This window comes from Bacillus rossius, chromosome 5 (genome assembly GCF_032445375.1).
Source record: "Bacillus rossius redtenbacheri isolate Brsri chromosome 5, Brsri_v3, whole genome shotgun sequence".
Lineage (NCBI taxonomy): Eukaryota > Metazoa > Arthropoda > Insecta > Phasmatodea > Bacillidae > Bacillus > Bacillus rossius.
The window spans coordinates 70,008,670-70,023,996 of NC_086333.1; the positions used below are offsets into that span (position 1 = coordinate 70,008,670).

A 15,327-nucleotide genomic window follows, 5' to 3' on the forward strand; every position below is an offset into this window, starting at 1 on the left:
GCTTCAATTATGTGTTTTGCGATAATGGCTACATGACAGGCTGGCCCTGCTGCCTTGCATCAATGGCACTTAAGGAGAAACAGCAACTTTCCACACACGCTCTCTCGCTTCCTCGTGATCTATCTCCACACTTTGCCGTTAATAAGGTCACAGATCTGTTTAAAGGCCTTCAGACTTGCTTCATCTGAGTCGACGTTTTAATTTTTTTTCTTTTCCCGCTGTGCTGCGACGCATTCTCCCGCCACGCCATCCGGCAAGTCGTGGACCGGCAGTGAAGTTTTCACATCGTGCTGTAGGTTACAGCCATAAGATTTTTCTACCATTCATTACACGCGAGTTGCGTTTCTTAAGCGTCAAATGTACAGTGATTTTATTTTATTGTGTACTGATTGACAGTTGAACACTAGGAGCAGACGGGCGGGACCTCGACGTCGCGACAGCGGGCGTGCTGCAGCTCGCGCCGCACCTCGGGCGTGATGGTGGCGTGCGACTGGTGCCGCAGCAGGCCCAGCAGGAGCTCGCGCTGCTCCGAGCTGATGTCGCCCTTGTAGCGCTGCACGAAGGTCAGCAGGGCCTGGTGCCACAGCACGGGCAGCTCCCGCCGGTCCCGCTCGAACCTGCCGCACAGCCGCCACGTCACACATCGCCGTTTCATCTGGCATTTTAAACCATTATTCACAGGGTTTTTTTTCTTCATATAAATTTTAGAGTCCCAACGTCTGTTTTGCTGTAGATATTATACAGTAAGTAAGCTCAGTGGCGTAGCCAGGATTTGTGTATGGGAGCAGGGGGCGGGTCAAGAAGCGTGGTCCCCCCCCCCCCCCCTATTAAAACAGGGGAGTCCGGGGGTCCACCCCCGAAAAAAAATTTGGATTGATTTTAAGGTGTAAAATAGTGCTATTTTAGCAGTTTTCGGCACTTAACTTTAAATATAATAAAACAATTGTTTGAGTGATGAAGAAATTAATTAAAGATATTTATAGCAGTAACCTGCTTTCAGATAAGAAAAAATAATTGGGGCTGGGGGGGGGGGGGGTTAGAACCCCTAATCCACCCCCCCCCCCCCCTCCAAGGCTACACCCCTGAGTAAGCTGCTACTGTATCACATGTTAGGCCGATCGCGACTATCAATTTAATGGGCATTGAAACTATGACGTTTACTGCTCTTAATGGTTATCGCAATGGAGGTCCGTGTATTGTGGTGTTTTAGTCCATGGTTGTTGACTTTTTTTTTTCCTTCACACTTTTGGTGCGTATGATGAAATGAATGAAGATAATATTTTGTTTTCAAGTTTGAAATCACAAATATGCAGTGTTTTAATCATTAAAACAATTTTTCCATTACTGTTTAGAGAGACATTAGAGGGGAGAAAAAACTGAATACCTATACTATGAATACTTATCACTTATTGTTCATATTTTTGATTATGAAGTCCCATTATAACATTACAAAAAAAAAGTATATCGCAGAAATGATATAATCTTCTCAACAGTGAACATTGGTAAATGACAAAAGCACATGGTACGCAATGTCAAATATGCGTGAGGGAACAGATATTCGTTATTTCATTCAAAGTGTTAGTATTCGAGGTCAAATCGAATATGAATAGTAATATTATTAGTGTTTTTATTCGAAGATTTCGCACAGGCCTAGCAAAGACAACAATTATGAATCTGAGAAGAGTTTACTCTGTACAGTAGGATACATCTGGAAATTATTACAACTCGTTTTAAATACCATTGTATTGTACATTAATTTTTTTGGACTTTCCTCTAAAAAATTATCAATGTTTGCTAATTCGGCAAAGCTGTGGCAACTAATGTGAACGAGTAAGGGACTTTTATTGTAAGTAAGTTTTTCTGGGTTTAAATTTTTTGGAATTTTAAAAGCTGAAGATCTCTGTTAATAACCAACACTCTTGTGAATTGTGGTCACGTAGATCATCTAGAACAAATTTGTTATAAATCTTAGTTAAATAAGATACAGTGGAATCTCAGTACTAAGTACTTACAGGGACCTCAAGTTTTTGTACTTAGTACTGAAAGTACTTAGTACTGAAACATACATACATATCATCTTTACAAAGAGAAAAAAAAAAAAAAATTAAAAAATACAAAAATAGCGATATTGTAAGATACATTATTTTTTAGCCAACATCTGACTTCAGTTTAAACATTGGTGTGTATGTATAATTTAAGTTTAGTTACTTTTAAAAAATGTGTTATTTCAGTTTGTTTTTGAGCTTGAATGATGCTCTGTTGAACTAAATGTTCTATCTCATATTATGTCTTCGCAACTGCGACTTGCTTTTTTCCTTTGTCTAGTTCTCTGAGTATTTCCACTTTTTCCTTAAGCGTGAATTGCTTTCGTTTCTTTTTATCTCCATTTATCTCATTTTGCAGCACAAATACAATGCGGTGTCTAAATAACGTAACCTGAAAATAAACTCAACAATAACAATAAAATATCCCGGCACAGACGTCAAACAGTATATTAGCGTAGCATAACACTATTGTCTAAATAATTAATACTACTCTCAAAATTCCATGTTTCGATGTATCGAATGGTGTTGTGTTGCTCACGTCGCATACTACGTATGGTATAATCTATGGTAGTGCGCGCAACTGTTTGTAACTTTGTTTTCAGGGTTTAGAGGTTAGATAATACGTTGTGGTGGTATTTGTGTATGTTTGTTCTACAACATTAATCATTTAGCTGGAAATTTATTTACCAGTTTAAGTAAATTTTGGTGTAGTAATGCCACGCTACGAGTAGAATTTATACGTTATAGTGAAAATATGATACTTTAAACTGAAACCATTTTGCATGGTGAAGATACGATTTTTGGCGGGGACTTAAAAAAAATACGTTAAAGTGAAATATACTTTATAATGAGGTACGTTGTACCGGTATTCTACTGTATACCTAGTTGTCAACTAACTGGGGAACATATTTTCTGCGGATGGCAACTCTTTGCGACAGTACTTGCCTGAGGAAATGGAACACCACAGCGTCAACCACTCGGTACGGGAGGGCGTACTTCTTGTCGAAGAAGATGCGCAGGAAGACGGAGTTTGCTCCGTTGTAGTCCATTTCGGCGATCTTCAGCAAGGCCGCTGAGGAGTGTAGGACCGGTATGGAGTTCCGGGCCACAACAGACCCAATGATGATCGCTTCTCGCAGGGTACAAGTCCCACTCTGCAAGTGAATTAAAGTAATATATCTCACTTAAGGTTATTATGTCACTAACAAACATTGTGTACAGAGAAACCTTATTATAAAGTACCTCACTTTAAAAAAATTTTCACTTTAAAGTATACATTTTCAAGTTATGAAAAATATGTTTTACGTTTAGTATAAAGTACTTTCATTATTAATGAACAAAAAGAAAGGTTTTTTCAGGTAAATTGTATGATATTTCACCCTATTAATAGGGGCAAGACTGTATGGTGAATTGCGATAGAGCCGAAATAACACCGAGAAGCATGCCAGAACACACCAAAATGCAAGTTAATACACCATAAAGCACCGAAATGCAACAAAAAATATCTTAAAATTAATCAGCATATTTAATCAAAACTCAACTTAAGATTACAAAAAAATAATCTTTAAAAACAGGTATATTAAATTCAATATGTTAATATTTAGCATGGATTTAGTACAGAAATGTTTGTACTAAATATATTGGAAAAATCTTGGTTTTTTTAATATATTGCAACTGTTATTTTTTAACTGGTATTTTAAAGCTTGTTTTCATGTTCTTGTTGACAACCTGTTAGTTGTTTAATTAAACATGACTATGCTAATGAAGGCTGGAAAATTTAATTAACAATATGCATTTATATAACATAAGATAATTTAGTAATAGGTAACTATGAAACATATTGATTCACGAAATACGAAGAATAAAAAATAAATTAAAATGTGCAAGATTGCAAGACTTTGAATATGTTTGCCATTCATGAATGTAAATTCCAATACCAACTTAACGCTTCTGGTAGCCAAAATTCACAGTACCGACATTTATACGGAGATGTGTTTGCACGTGAAACAATAAAAGTAATTTACATTAAGTGAAGGCCTGTATTATTGCATTTTTTTTAAAATTCAATTAAAAAGTTGATGTAAGTTATTTAAAAAAAGTCTCCGTCACAACATTAAGGCCATTTCTTTGCAGTTTCCTGTTGTTTGTAGAAGCAGTAAGCTTTAAATAATTCAAATTTTTTGTTCTTATCTAACTTTACGGTGATGGTATATATTTATACACAATTAATTAGGTTCAAGAACGTAATAAAATACAAGATGTTTCAGTTTGGTACGCACGGCTGGCATGCATGGCTAAGAAACGACGCGAGTTGAAAGTATGCAGGAGTACGAAAAGTGAAAAGCATAGTGGTGGATCTTTAGCTTATGACAAACACCTTCGTTCTTCATTAACATCGGCCGAAAATTAACAAGCGTGTCGTGGATCGGCAGGATACATCAGTTCAACTAAACACTGTCACGGCTCTACTCGGATCGACGCGTGGGGGAGAACGGCACCTCGCACAGCGGCAGCAGGAGGCCCTTCATGAACGCGCCCGGCTTGAACAGGGCCTTGCGCAGCGCCTGGTACAGGTGGAAGTTGAGCCGCTTGAACTCCGCGATGTCGTCGCGCACGCGCGGCAGCAGCACCAGGTTGAAGAACCGCTGCGCCATCTTCTCGGACAGGTTGGACGTGAAGATGCGCGTGGCCTGGTACATGGCCGCCGCGCTCCACCTCCCCGGGTCTGCGGTCAAGGGGCAGGACACACTGTCGTTCGGTTGCCCGCTTCACCGCTCCTATTAACAAACACTGCAGTATTTTTTTTTTCTCTCCCTGGGTTTTTTAAACTTACCGTGCATTACCTCGAAATGTTGATGGTTGAATCATGTTTGGTTCAAAACTGATGTTTATTCACTCATACACAGTGTATGAAACATGTCCCAGAGACTCTTATGAACTGTGACTCTATGAAGGAAGGACTTAATCACCTTCACAGCAAAGAGTTACAAACAATGTTAAATTTACGAATGATATTTTAACCTTTGCAATATTTTGAATTCAAGTACCGTGTTTTATCGCATGATTGTCGCACATTTTATGCTAAAATCAAGTTTGAAAAGTAGGGGTGCGAAGTTTATTCGGAAAAAAATTTTTGTTTGGTGGGTAAAGGTATTCATAAAAACAAAACCCATTCATGGAAAGTACGTTTATTTAAAAAAAAGTGAAGTATAAGAACCACGCCAAACAATTTAAATTAATAAGTGATGCAACAAAAACCTTTCTTCTACTTTAAATAGAAAAACAAAATCTGTGATCCAAATGCGAGCCTGAACGAGCGCATAACTATCGTCGTGCAGGCCATCAAATGTAGTTAACTTGGCACTCGACAGAGAGCGCGCGTTGCATGCAGTTGGCGAGATATCAATATTCGACTACGTGTGTGCGCTCTATACGGGAAGCAACATAACCAAACATGAATGATGGCAACTAGCGCTGCCTACATTTTTGTAAGTGGTACACCGCGGCGACGCAAACCAACAGATAAAGGTTATAACGTTTAAAAACATCTTTAAAAGAAAATTTACACATCAGACAACTTCGTATTTCCGTTTAATTAAATAAGAGGTAATTTTCAAATAAATATTAGATTTCTACTTTAAAATACACCGTTTTAAACGGAAAAGATACCTACACAAAGCGCTCGGAATCTAATAGCTGGATCAAAATCATCATGCAACGTTTACGCGAAAGGTTTTTTTATCCAAATTTTGACGCCCTAAAATATCAGTGCGCAATTATATGCGTGTGCAACGATTATGCGATAAAAGAGGGTATGTATATCTATTCTGTATGTTTTCTGGTTATACATTTTATTTAATACATTTTTAAATATTTTATCTTGGCTTGCTAAAATAAGTAAATATTTGCAAGTACCAATCAATACTACAAAAGTAGTCTAAAATATTACATGGATATAAACTTGTAACGTCAGCAGGATTGGTCACTTTTGGTTTGGATAGTCCCAAGCAGTTTTAGGCAGCTTATGTTTAAAAGAGAGTCGTTTTAAGGAATCAACAACAAAATGTTCAAATTAGAATGTTAGTTTGATTTCTTACGTACTGTTAGCCAGTCGTGTTATTAAGTACATTGAGTTTGAAGTTTCGCTAGAAGATATAAAATTTGTCATTTAAATCAATGCACGACCATTATCTGAGAAACAATACTATAAATCCAAGAAAACAAAGTTTGTCTCAAACATTGAAGATTGAAGTAAAAAATTTCATTGTTTCAAAAATTTAAATTGATATATAAAGCATTGTATCGACACTACAGCTTTAACACTATAAAAATCCAGAAAGAAAACACACTATATAATATTCTATTTAGATGAGGACTGGATCAAGGACCACCAACCAGCCGAAGGAAGACATCTGAAGTTCACAGAGACTGAGTTCCTGGATACATAGGGGTGAATCACAGTAAGACTCCAGTTCCGGGGCAATATTTTACAAGATCCAGATCGAGTGCCGTGTCAACGTGGCTAGAGGTTGTCTGGAGTTCCCTGGATGAAGTGGAGTTATTTGCAGTGCCATAGCAGGTTTCGCTGTTGAATACGATTCCATCAACATCTTCATTAAGAGTTTGGTCCTTATCAAGACAACGTGTGTGACAAGGTTACACACATCTAATCAAGTGAGATGGTTAGTTAAGTCTGTGTATCTAGCTTAACGGAGATTTTGACGTGATTATAGTCCAACTACAAGTTCGTGTCCAACCCTTTGAAATTTGCTTTAAAATTTATATTATACAGTTATATACATAGATTGTGAATATTGCTATATGTAAATTCAGTAATGACTAATGAATTTGGAAATTACCCATTTTAAGTTCTGAAGTAATCAATTGAGATTACAAGTTGCTTAGTCTTTAACCATTGTTTGCAACTTCTTATAATTTATTCCAGAATTTCCGGCTACTGCCGCTGAGAATCTTAAGTCCTAGTAAATTTGATGGGATATTTAATTTAATATTTAGAAATATGTATAATAATCAGAAGTATTGAAATAATACAGTTTGAAATTGATTAAATTGATTAAATTGGATTATATTTGAAGTCATTGTCCATAATTACTGAACTCATTCAAAAACTATTCGAATGAAGTGAATCACATGAAAATTGTACTAAAACTGTCTACAATTTGCATTTGAAGTTACTTAACTTTACTATCAAAGTGAGATGTTCATACATCACAGATATTAATGAAAATATAATTACAGTTTAGATAGTTTATCTGGATATTATTTTCAATACTTTATTTATTTACAGAGCCAAACTTTATAATTCAACAATTTATTAAACCTTATAATAATTGTTTTTTTATAACCACAACTGAATTAACTTTGAGTAGAACTGTAATGTTGGAAGACTTTGCTCTCCCCAGCTTTTAAAGGAATTTTTGAGGAATTAATATGATGTTTTATTAATTCAGAGGATTATAGAGTTTCAAGGTTATAGTGAACTAGTTTTTTTAACTTGTATTTTATCATTATTAATGTTATTGTAAATAATTTTTCTGTCAAGATGTTTTATTTAGAAAAGCAGTTTAACTATAATTTTACTGGTTCTCAGTTGTCTAAGTTATTAGGTGGTTAATGTATATTATTTATTTTAAATTTTGTTTTAATGCCTATATATGATGTTTGAAGCTATTCCAAAGCTTTAATAATGATTCTGGAACATGTGGTATTGTTTGAGTAAACAGGAAACAGGTGCGTGACTCTGTGACGCCATGGTTTTTTTATGGTGGACAGTGTTTGTTTTTGTGCAGAAACTAAATAAAGCTACGTAAAAGTTTTTAAAATCTTTTTCCTTAAGTAAAAACTGCATAACCAAGTTTGTACTTCACCCCTCAATTAAAATATCAACAAACATTTTTTTGGCAAACATTCTAATTTTTTTATAATTTTTTGAAGTGTTTATACATGTTGCAAATCAAGTCATCTTTTAGCCGGGCCGATCTGAGTTGTTACAACCTATGAGTCAAAAAGCAAATTTTTCAAGAGAGCTTAAAATCTTCATGTGCCATGCTGGAACAGAATGATAGCCATTGTTAGAAAACAGACCACAGCAGAGCATTCTGTTGGATTTTTTGGCGAAACACATCGTGAGAAGACGCTAAATGAAGAAACAAAAAAACTGATTGAAAAAAATGTCACTTAGCAATGATATGAATTTTAGGATTGTAGAAACAACTTTGACATTATTGACATTAATTACAGTTTTAAGACTTTCTGCAATGTTAATGAATATTTGAAGACTCTTTCATGACTTTCATGATCAGAAGACATCCTGTTCTACTTGAGCAACTAAGCCACGCACATGACATGGTCACTCGACTCAAACCACTAGGAAATTGGTTCGGAGCCTAGCAGAACCTTGCTCTTTATTTATCACAAGAGAGAAACAGAGAACCTTGCAGTAAATTGGTTTTTACGGACAGTTCATCCTCCCCTATTGCTTCACCACTGGCTTCTCCCCTTTAGGGCCCCGCCTATCTGGCCGCACATACTAAAAGCAGAACTTCAGAAAAATCACTCAATTTAAAAACTACTTAAGATATCGGAGTGGGTTCACTTTACATAAAGTCTCAATGGATATGCTGAAGGCGGAGGAGTAGTTCTGTAACAGTATTTTGTTTTCAAACTATATTTTTATAAGGGTGAAAATGGGTAAAAACGTGTTTTTTTACGATAATTTTTGGTCATCGAACACCTGGTACAGATCCTTGAAAGCACTCAAAGGACATGTGATACATCTTCATCTTCATTTCTTCATCATACAATGTTATGGTTACCACTACAATCTCATAGTTGCCTCATGCACGATGAGAAGAACGGCTGCCAGTTCAGAGCTACGTATGTGCTTAGAGGGGATACCGTGCTGCGACAATGGCACTCATCACCACACCTCACCGACACAGACACACATACTCCCGACCGGGCGGGCCTCCGAGGGCCCGACTCTCGGAGAGCAAGGCGAGGCTCTCACCCGTCACGTAGAGGATCTGCTCCCAGTTGCGGAGGCTGGGGACGATCTTGAAGGCCTTGGGCAGCTTGCCGCTGCGGTACTTGGCCAGCACGTCTCGCACGCCCTCGTACATCTGCCTCACCCGCGGGTCCAGCTCCTGGACCTGCAAGCCTGACCCCGCACGCCAGGTCAGTTAGACACCGTCCGTTATAGACACAGCCCTCTTTCAATCTATAGTTTCTCTAAAAAGTTTTCTCAAAAAAATCACTTAAAAGTAACATTATTATTTGTACAAGGTCAATTGTAATACTCATATTAACATAAATCTAAGATGCCATTGATCATAAGATGCAACCCTCTTTGAACGTGCAGTTTCTCCAAAAAGAAAGGATTTCTCGCAAAAGCACTCCAATTTTAAGTAACATAAAAGGTGAATGGTTAACAGTATATAGTAATACAGTTATTTTTACTGAAATCTAAGATGCTACTGTTTAAAATATGCTGCAGTCTTTATCTGAAATATTAAAATATATATATATTTATAAAACACAATTATTTGTACAAGGTAAATGGCAATACTGTTATATTTACTCAAATCTAAGACATAATCTGTTATAAAATGCAGCCCTTATTTTAATATGACATTTCTCTAAAATAAATATTTGGTTCAAAACAGCACATTATTTACGAAAGATAAATGGTAATACGTCTAACTAAAAACTTTTTTTACCCACAATGGCATTTCATTTCAAATCTAATATACCACTGATTCTGAGATACATCCCTCTTTTGATCCGTACCATCACTAACCCCTTTGAGAACGTAAGCTCACAAAAAAAAATGACATACGTAGTTTTGCATCTACAATGAATATCATTTGAATGGTGGACGAAACATGCGTCGTAGCAGCCAGCACTCACTCCCAGCGTCCGAGCACTGCGTCTGCAGCTCCGTCTGCTTCTCCGTCACCTTCTCCATGATGATGTCGGCGAGCGTCCGGCGGGGCGCAGGGTTGGCGCTCATGAACATCTCCAGCGCCCGCTCGTCCTCCTCGTCCACTTCCTGCGACCAAGCACGGGCATTCCAGCACTTTGCGAGTGCACCACAAGCCTGCTTTCAACCAAATACCATCTGCTACTTCCAAACACTTGAAGTGTTCCTGCAAATCCACATTTTTTATTGATAAAATATTTAGTAAAATATCTAATTATTCAGGAATACTGAATAACTCTCTTAATCTAATTAATATATGTAAAAAACTAATATATTTTTTCTTAAATTTAATGGAAGGCCAAGAAAAATTGATGCACAAGACCATAAAATGAAAACACATAGAAATATAAACTGGATAAAGCTTACCTGAAATCATAACAAAGTGGTGTGAAATGCAAGTAAATGAAAAATCTGGCAAAGCATTTTCTTAAACCATGTTTTTTTTGTAAATCCAAATGATTAAATACATAAAAACGGAGTGTTATTATTAAATTTAAATCATAATAACATATAAAATTATGTGTGTACTATGTTGCAGAAAACTAAAAAAAAAAAATTCTGGAAGTATTTATGGCACAATGTCACGGAACAGCTGTGACAGCTAATAACTCTAAACTTTTGTAGGCTATTAAAATATCAATAAGTAAAAAATAAAAAAAAAGGTATTCAACAAAAATTTGAAATTTTTAAATAGTCGTAACTCCTAAATATTAGTGTTCAGTTTGATTTAAAAAATATGCTCATTCTGATACCAGTTTCGATTCTTATATTTGTGATTCGATTCCTAGATTTTTATTCCGATTCCATCAGATTCTTTTAATTTTTAAAATAATACTTTAATGCTTATCAAACTATTCCTGATTTGTATACTTTGATACAAAAATCTTGGTGTTATTTACTAATGTGATTGGGAAAAAAATATATATTTAGTGGTTTACTTACAACCATTGCAATTAATAAACTGATGACAAAGCCTAGGCACTATAATTACACATACATAAATTTTCAGAATTTTTATGTGGTGACAAAATTGTATATAATTCTTGAATTAAGAAAAGAGTAAATACTCGTTAAAATAAAACATCAACAAACTTATGGAATTGTGAGGTAATGACAGCTGTAACAAAATAATGTTTAGATAGCACTTTTTTTTACCAAATTTGGCTGTACAAATAAATTTTTTTTAAAAAAATCAGTGTTACCGTGTTAAATGAACAAAATACCCATTAAATCTGGAAAATTGGTTCAACGGCCTGATAAATCTGTGAAAACACTTATAAATCAAAACATACAAACATAAAAATCTTATTAATTGAGCTAGCCTAAGCAGTTTGATGGGTAACCCCAGATTAGTGGGATATTGGCTGATTAAGGCTAGTCTGTAACAGTCCGAACCTGTGGGTGGTCTGTGTCCTTATCCTTAAATCAAAGAAGTCACATTATTGGGCAGAAAACTACTGTCTACAATTGCAATGTCCGGTGTTCGAATCTACTGATTTCTAAAGCAGTCAACTAGAGCACAGCAAACGTAGAGTATGTACCAAAATAAGTGTTTTTTGATTGCTTTTGTTTATTGTTTTCATACATTGAAAATGAGCATGCAGCTAAGTTTTGAATATTCATTTGATTGTGAAATTTGTGGGGGTTCAATAACATTTAATTATTTGGTAAGCAATAAGTAAATGCTAATAAATGAATTCTAATTAAACTGCAAAAATGAATTTGTTTGTTCAGACTTTGAAAAGTGCCATTCGCAAATGAAAACAACTAAAAAAGATTATTCTTGTTATTTTTGGCTTCCTACCACACTATCTATTGTCATCTGTTTACATTTTAAAACGGGGACTGGAAACAGCAAATGTCACGAGTGTCCATCTTCTAGGCTACCAAAGGACACAGATTGGGGCAAAAAGTTCAAGTTGACCAATGTATTTGGACCAGGGAGATTCGGACCATTGCCCACACCACCCATGATGTCAGAGGGTCACATGGACCAATCAGCTATTACTGTCCGTCTGACATAATTTAGGAAATTGCAATTGTAGATGTGCCTTTAGAGAGGTATCGGCCGATTGGTGAGAAATCTGCATAATAGGGGGCAATCGGCTGATCAGTGAGGCATCGGACGATTAGTGTGGTATCAACAGATTAGAGCGGTAGCTGCAGATTGGTGGGGAATCAGCTGATCAGTGAGATAGCGGCTGCTTAGTGCGGCATAGAAAATCACTCAATTAGTCAGACAAAAATACTTTTTTAAAGTATTGAATTGAGAAATACAAAAATCCTAATTTCAAAATTGTGCTATCAGGGAAGAATTGACCAAAACCTCTGAACTCTGAATCAATTGATTCTGTTGGAATTAATTAAATCCGCTGATTCCAGAATCAGAATCAACCCAGCACTACTAAAAATATACCAACAACATAATAAAGTACACTAAAACCCTCTTCAGAATTTCCCAGTTAACAGGACTTGCTGGTAAAATTATCGACGCACTGTGTCCTCGAAGCTCAAGGTGAAACCCTGGTAGTTCTCCGTGAAGACTGATTGGTGGAAGGAGAGAAGGTTAAGGGTGTGCAGAGCAATCTGCGCGCTGAAATCACTCTGCAAGTTCCGGCAAGTAGAGTGCGCATGAGTTGACTTACACCATCTCGATCAAAGAAACAATTCAAATAGGGGAATGAACAATCACTAAACATCTGAAATCCACCCTCTTCCTTCTCTATACCAGCTCTCAGCCCAATCATCATCACCTGGCGACACACTCTCCCTCTCTGCGTTAACTTCCCCTTCACATGCCCACGCCGCGTCTCAATGCTAGGTTCCAACACATGCCGGCCGCTATGAGTACTCCACGTGTCTTATTTTTAACAAAATAAAATCTGCGACAGTGAAATATTAACACACAGATAGAAACTAAACATGTAAACAACTGATAGAACTGTGTATTTTCTGTTATTCCTCTTATGGGAAATGCACAGATGAGTTCTAAACATAGCAATTTTACGTTCTTGAATGATTTTTGCATTGGGAAAGATTAATTAAAATAATTATCTTGGGCATATGGGATTGCTAGTTTGCTCTATATGCCTTAGGGAAAACCCTAAGAATGGACAAAGAAAGATGAAAACACAAAAACACAAAAGGAAAAAAAAGCCAAAATTAGCCGATTTCAGATGTTAAAAGTATGGAAAGCACAGAAAATTCAGTGGAAGGAATTTGTCAAAACAAAATCATAGCACAGATGAACACAGTGTGCTGACAATGATGAGACAGTTGCAACAAGAACAGTAAATACAGACAGACAACCACCTTGGACATTACAGTGGCAGAAAGAACAAACCAATGATAATACTAAATAGATTATTTGGATAACACATTGACAATACGACGACGCACATGGGAACACAGCAATGAAATTAAACAGGTTCTGAAAACACGACGACAGAACAGACCAACACAGTATGCTTCCAAAAACCTAACTTAATGTTAATTCTAGATACATGTTGTTTGCCTTCAACACAAAAAAAAAATTGTTTCCTAGTAACTTTATTTACCAAGAAAACAGTCAAAGCACAAATTCTAACGTTAAAGACTATAATTGACTAGGAAGTCACCGGAAGTTTTCCTTATACATTTTTTCATCCATTCAGAAACTTACTGGCACAAATTTACTTTATCATCAAATTTTCCAACTTCAGTGAAGCTAAAAAGATGGCACAGTAAAATCAGTTGTTCATATCATAGTTCTCACGTTTGCTCAGCAAGCAATGGTTTCAAATTACACAAATTCCCAACACCTGGCGAAGAGACAGTGCAACTCGGCACTTTATGATTTTTGTGACAATCTTGGTTTGACATTTAGGATAACTGTTAGGGCTATAACTGCATAAGAATGACAGATGTCATTCAAAAAAAGAGTTGTAAAAAAACCAGTTTGAAAAAAAAAATGCAATCTGGTTTGGTTGGTTTAAACCAGGTTTTTTTTTGTTCAAACCAGCATTTTTATTACATTAATTATTTTTATTCTCAGCATGTTCAAATGAAAGCCATACATAATCCTACTTTCTGCCACTCATGTTAAACCAGAAAAGTTATAACATCAAAGAACTTAAATCCAGCAAATCTGCACGTCTGGCTGAGACTTAACTACAGAAAGGGTATTTTCACACATCCATAGAATGGGTGTTTCCCACACAATAAGGATTTTTTTTTAAATAATAAATTTAATAATTTCCTCTCTTTTTACAATCTGTCTACAATTCACTAATTAATTTAATTTTACAGGAGTATTTAGCTGGGTATAATTTCCAACTATGTATTCATATAATTTAAATGATAAGATCTTGAAAAGTAGGTATATAATTTTTTGTTCCTGTAAATCACAAGAAACATTAATGAGCTAACTTTTGCTGCTATTAGAGTAGAATCAGACCTTTCATTAAAAAAAAAGAATTAAGATATTCCATTAAAAAATACATTGAAAAAAAATTGGTTTTATTTTATAAAAACCACTTAATTTAAACCATGGTTTAAAAAAGCCAACCTTGTTCAAACACATCATTATTTATTTATGCCTACTGCAGGGGTGCCCACAAGGGGGGGTAACGACGCAGACTGCGTCATTAAAATTTCAGGGGGGGGGGGGGGGGGGGGGCGTTAAAAGACGAGAAAAATGTATATATTATTTACATAATTATAGCTTCTAATGTGAAAATACGTTTCTGGTGCTTTGATAATTGAAAGGGATCTTGTAAATCAAATTGGCAACCCCGCACTTTCCTCAACAAAAGCAGTTTGGCATCTGTCGGTTCAGGATGGAAATATTGCCTGATATGACCAAAATTATTATTAGAAAATCAGTTTTAATTAATGCAAAATGTGATAAAATATAATACTAAAAACGTATAATATTATAAAATAATTGAGTAAATCATTGAGAAAATGGCATAAAAAAATTTTGGGGGGGGGGGGGGGGCCCATCATTAGGTTGGGGGGGGGGGTGAGTCATAGTGTTGGGGGGGGGGGGGGGTGAGTCATAGTGTTTGGGGGGGGGGGGGGCACCTCTGCCTACTGAACAAAAAAAAAAAACAGTAATGTCCTAATTATTAACAGTCATAAAATATGCAGATTCATATTTAACGATAGGTTTAAGTTTACATACATACGTATATCTTTGAGCAGCTTCTATTAGTAGCTAAATGTCTATCTAGTGAATTTTAGGCAAATGAGAAACCTTTATAAAAAATAATAATAATTAGTCACAGGCTACCATGTTAA

The 15,327-nt window shown here is 36.0% G+C and overlaps 1 protein-coding gene across 1 annotated transcript in view; it reads right to left on the reverse strand.

Annotated features, from left to right (window-relative positions):
- Positions 1–360: 360 nt before the first annotated feature.
- Positions 361–15,327, reverse strand: part of LOC134531981 (bystin) — a 38,155-nt gene continuing 23,188 nt past the window's right edge. Inside the window, exons 3-7 of the mRNA XM_063368085.1 lie at positions 9,975–10,116; positions 9,076–9,225; positions 4,544–4,770; positions 2,991–3,199; positions 361–617 (exon numbers count right to left, since the gene is read on the reverse strand). Coding sequence (XP_063224155.1) covers positions 404–617; positions 2,991–3,199; positions 4,544–4,770; positions 9,076–9,225; positions 9,975–10,116 — 942 coding nt within the window. The 3' untranslated portion in view covers positions 361–403. The remainder of the gene's footprint in view (positions 618–2,990; positions 3,200–4,543; positions 4,771–9,075; positions 9,226–9,974; positions 10,117–15,327) is intronic.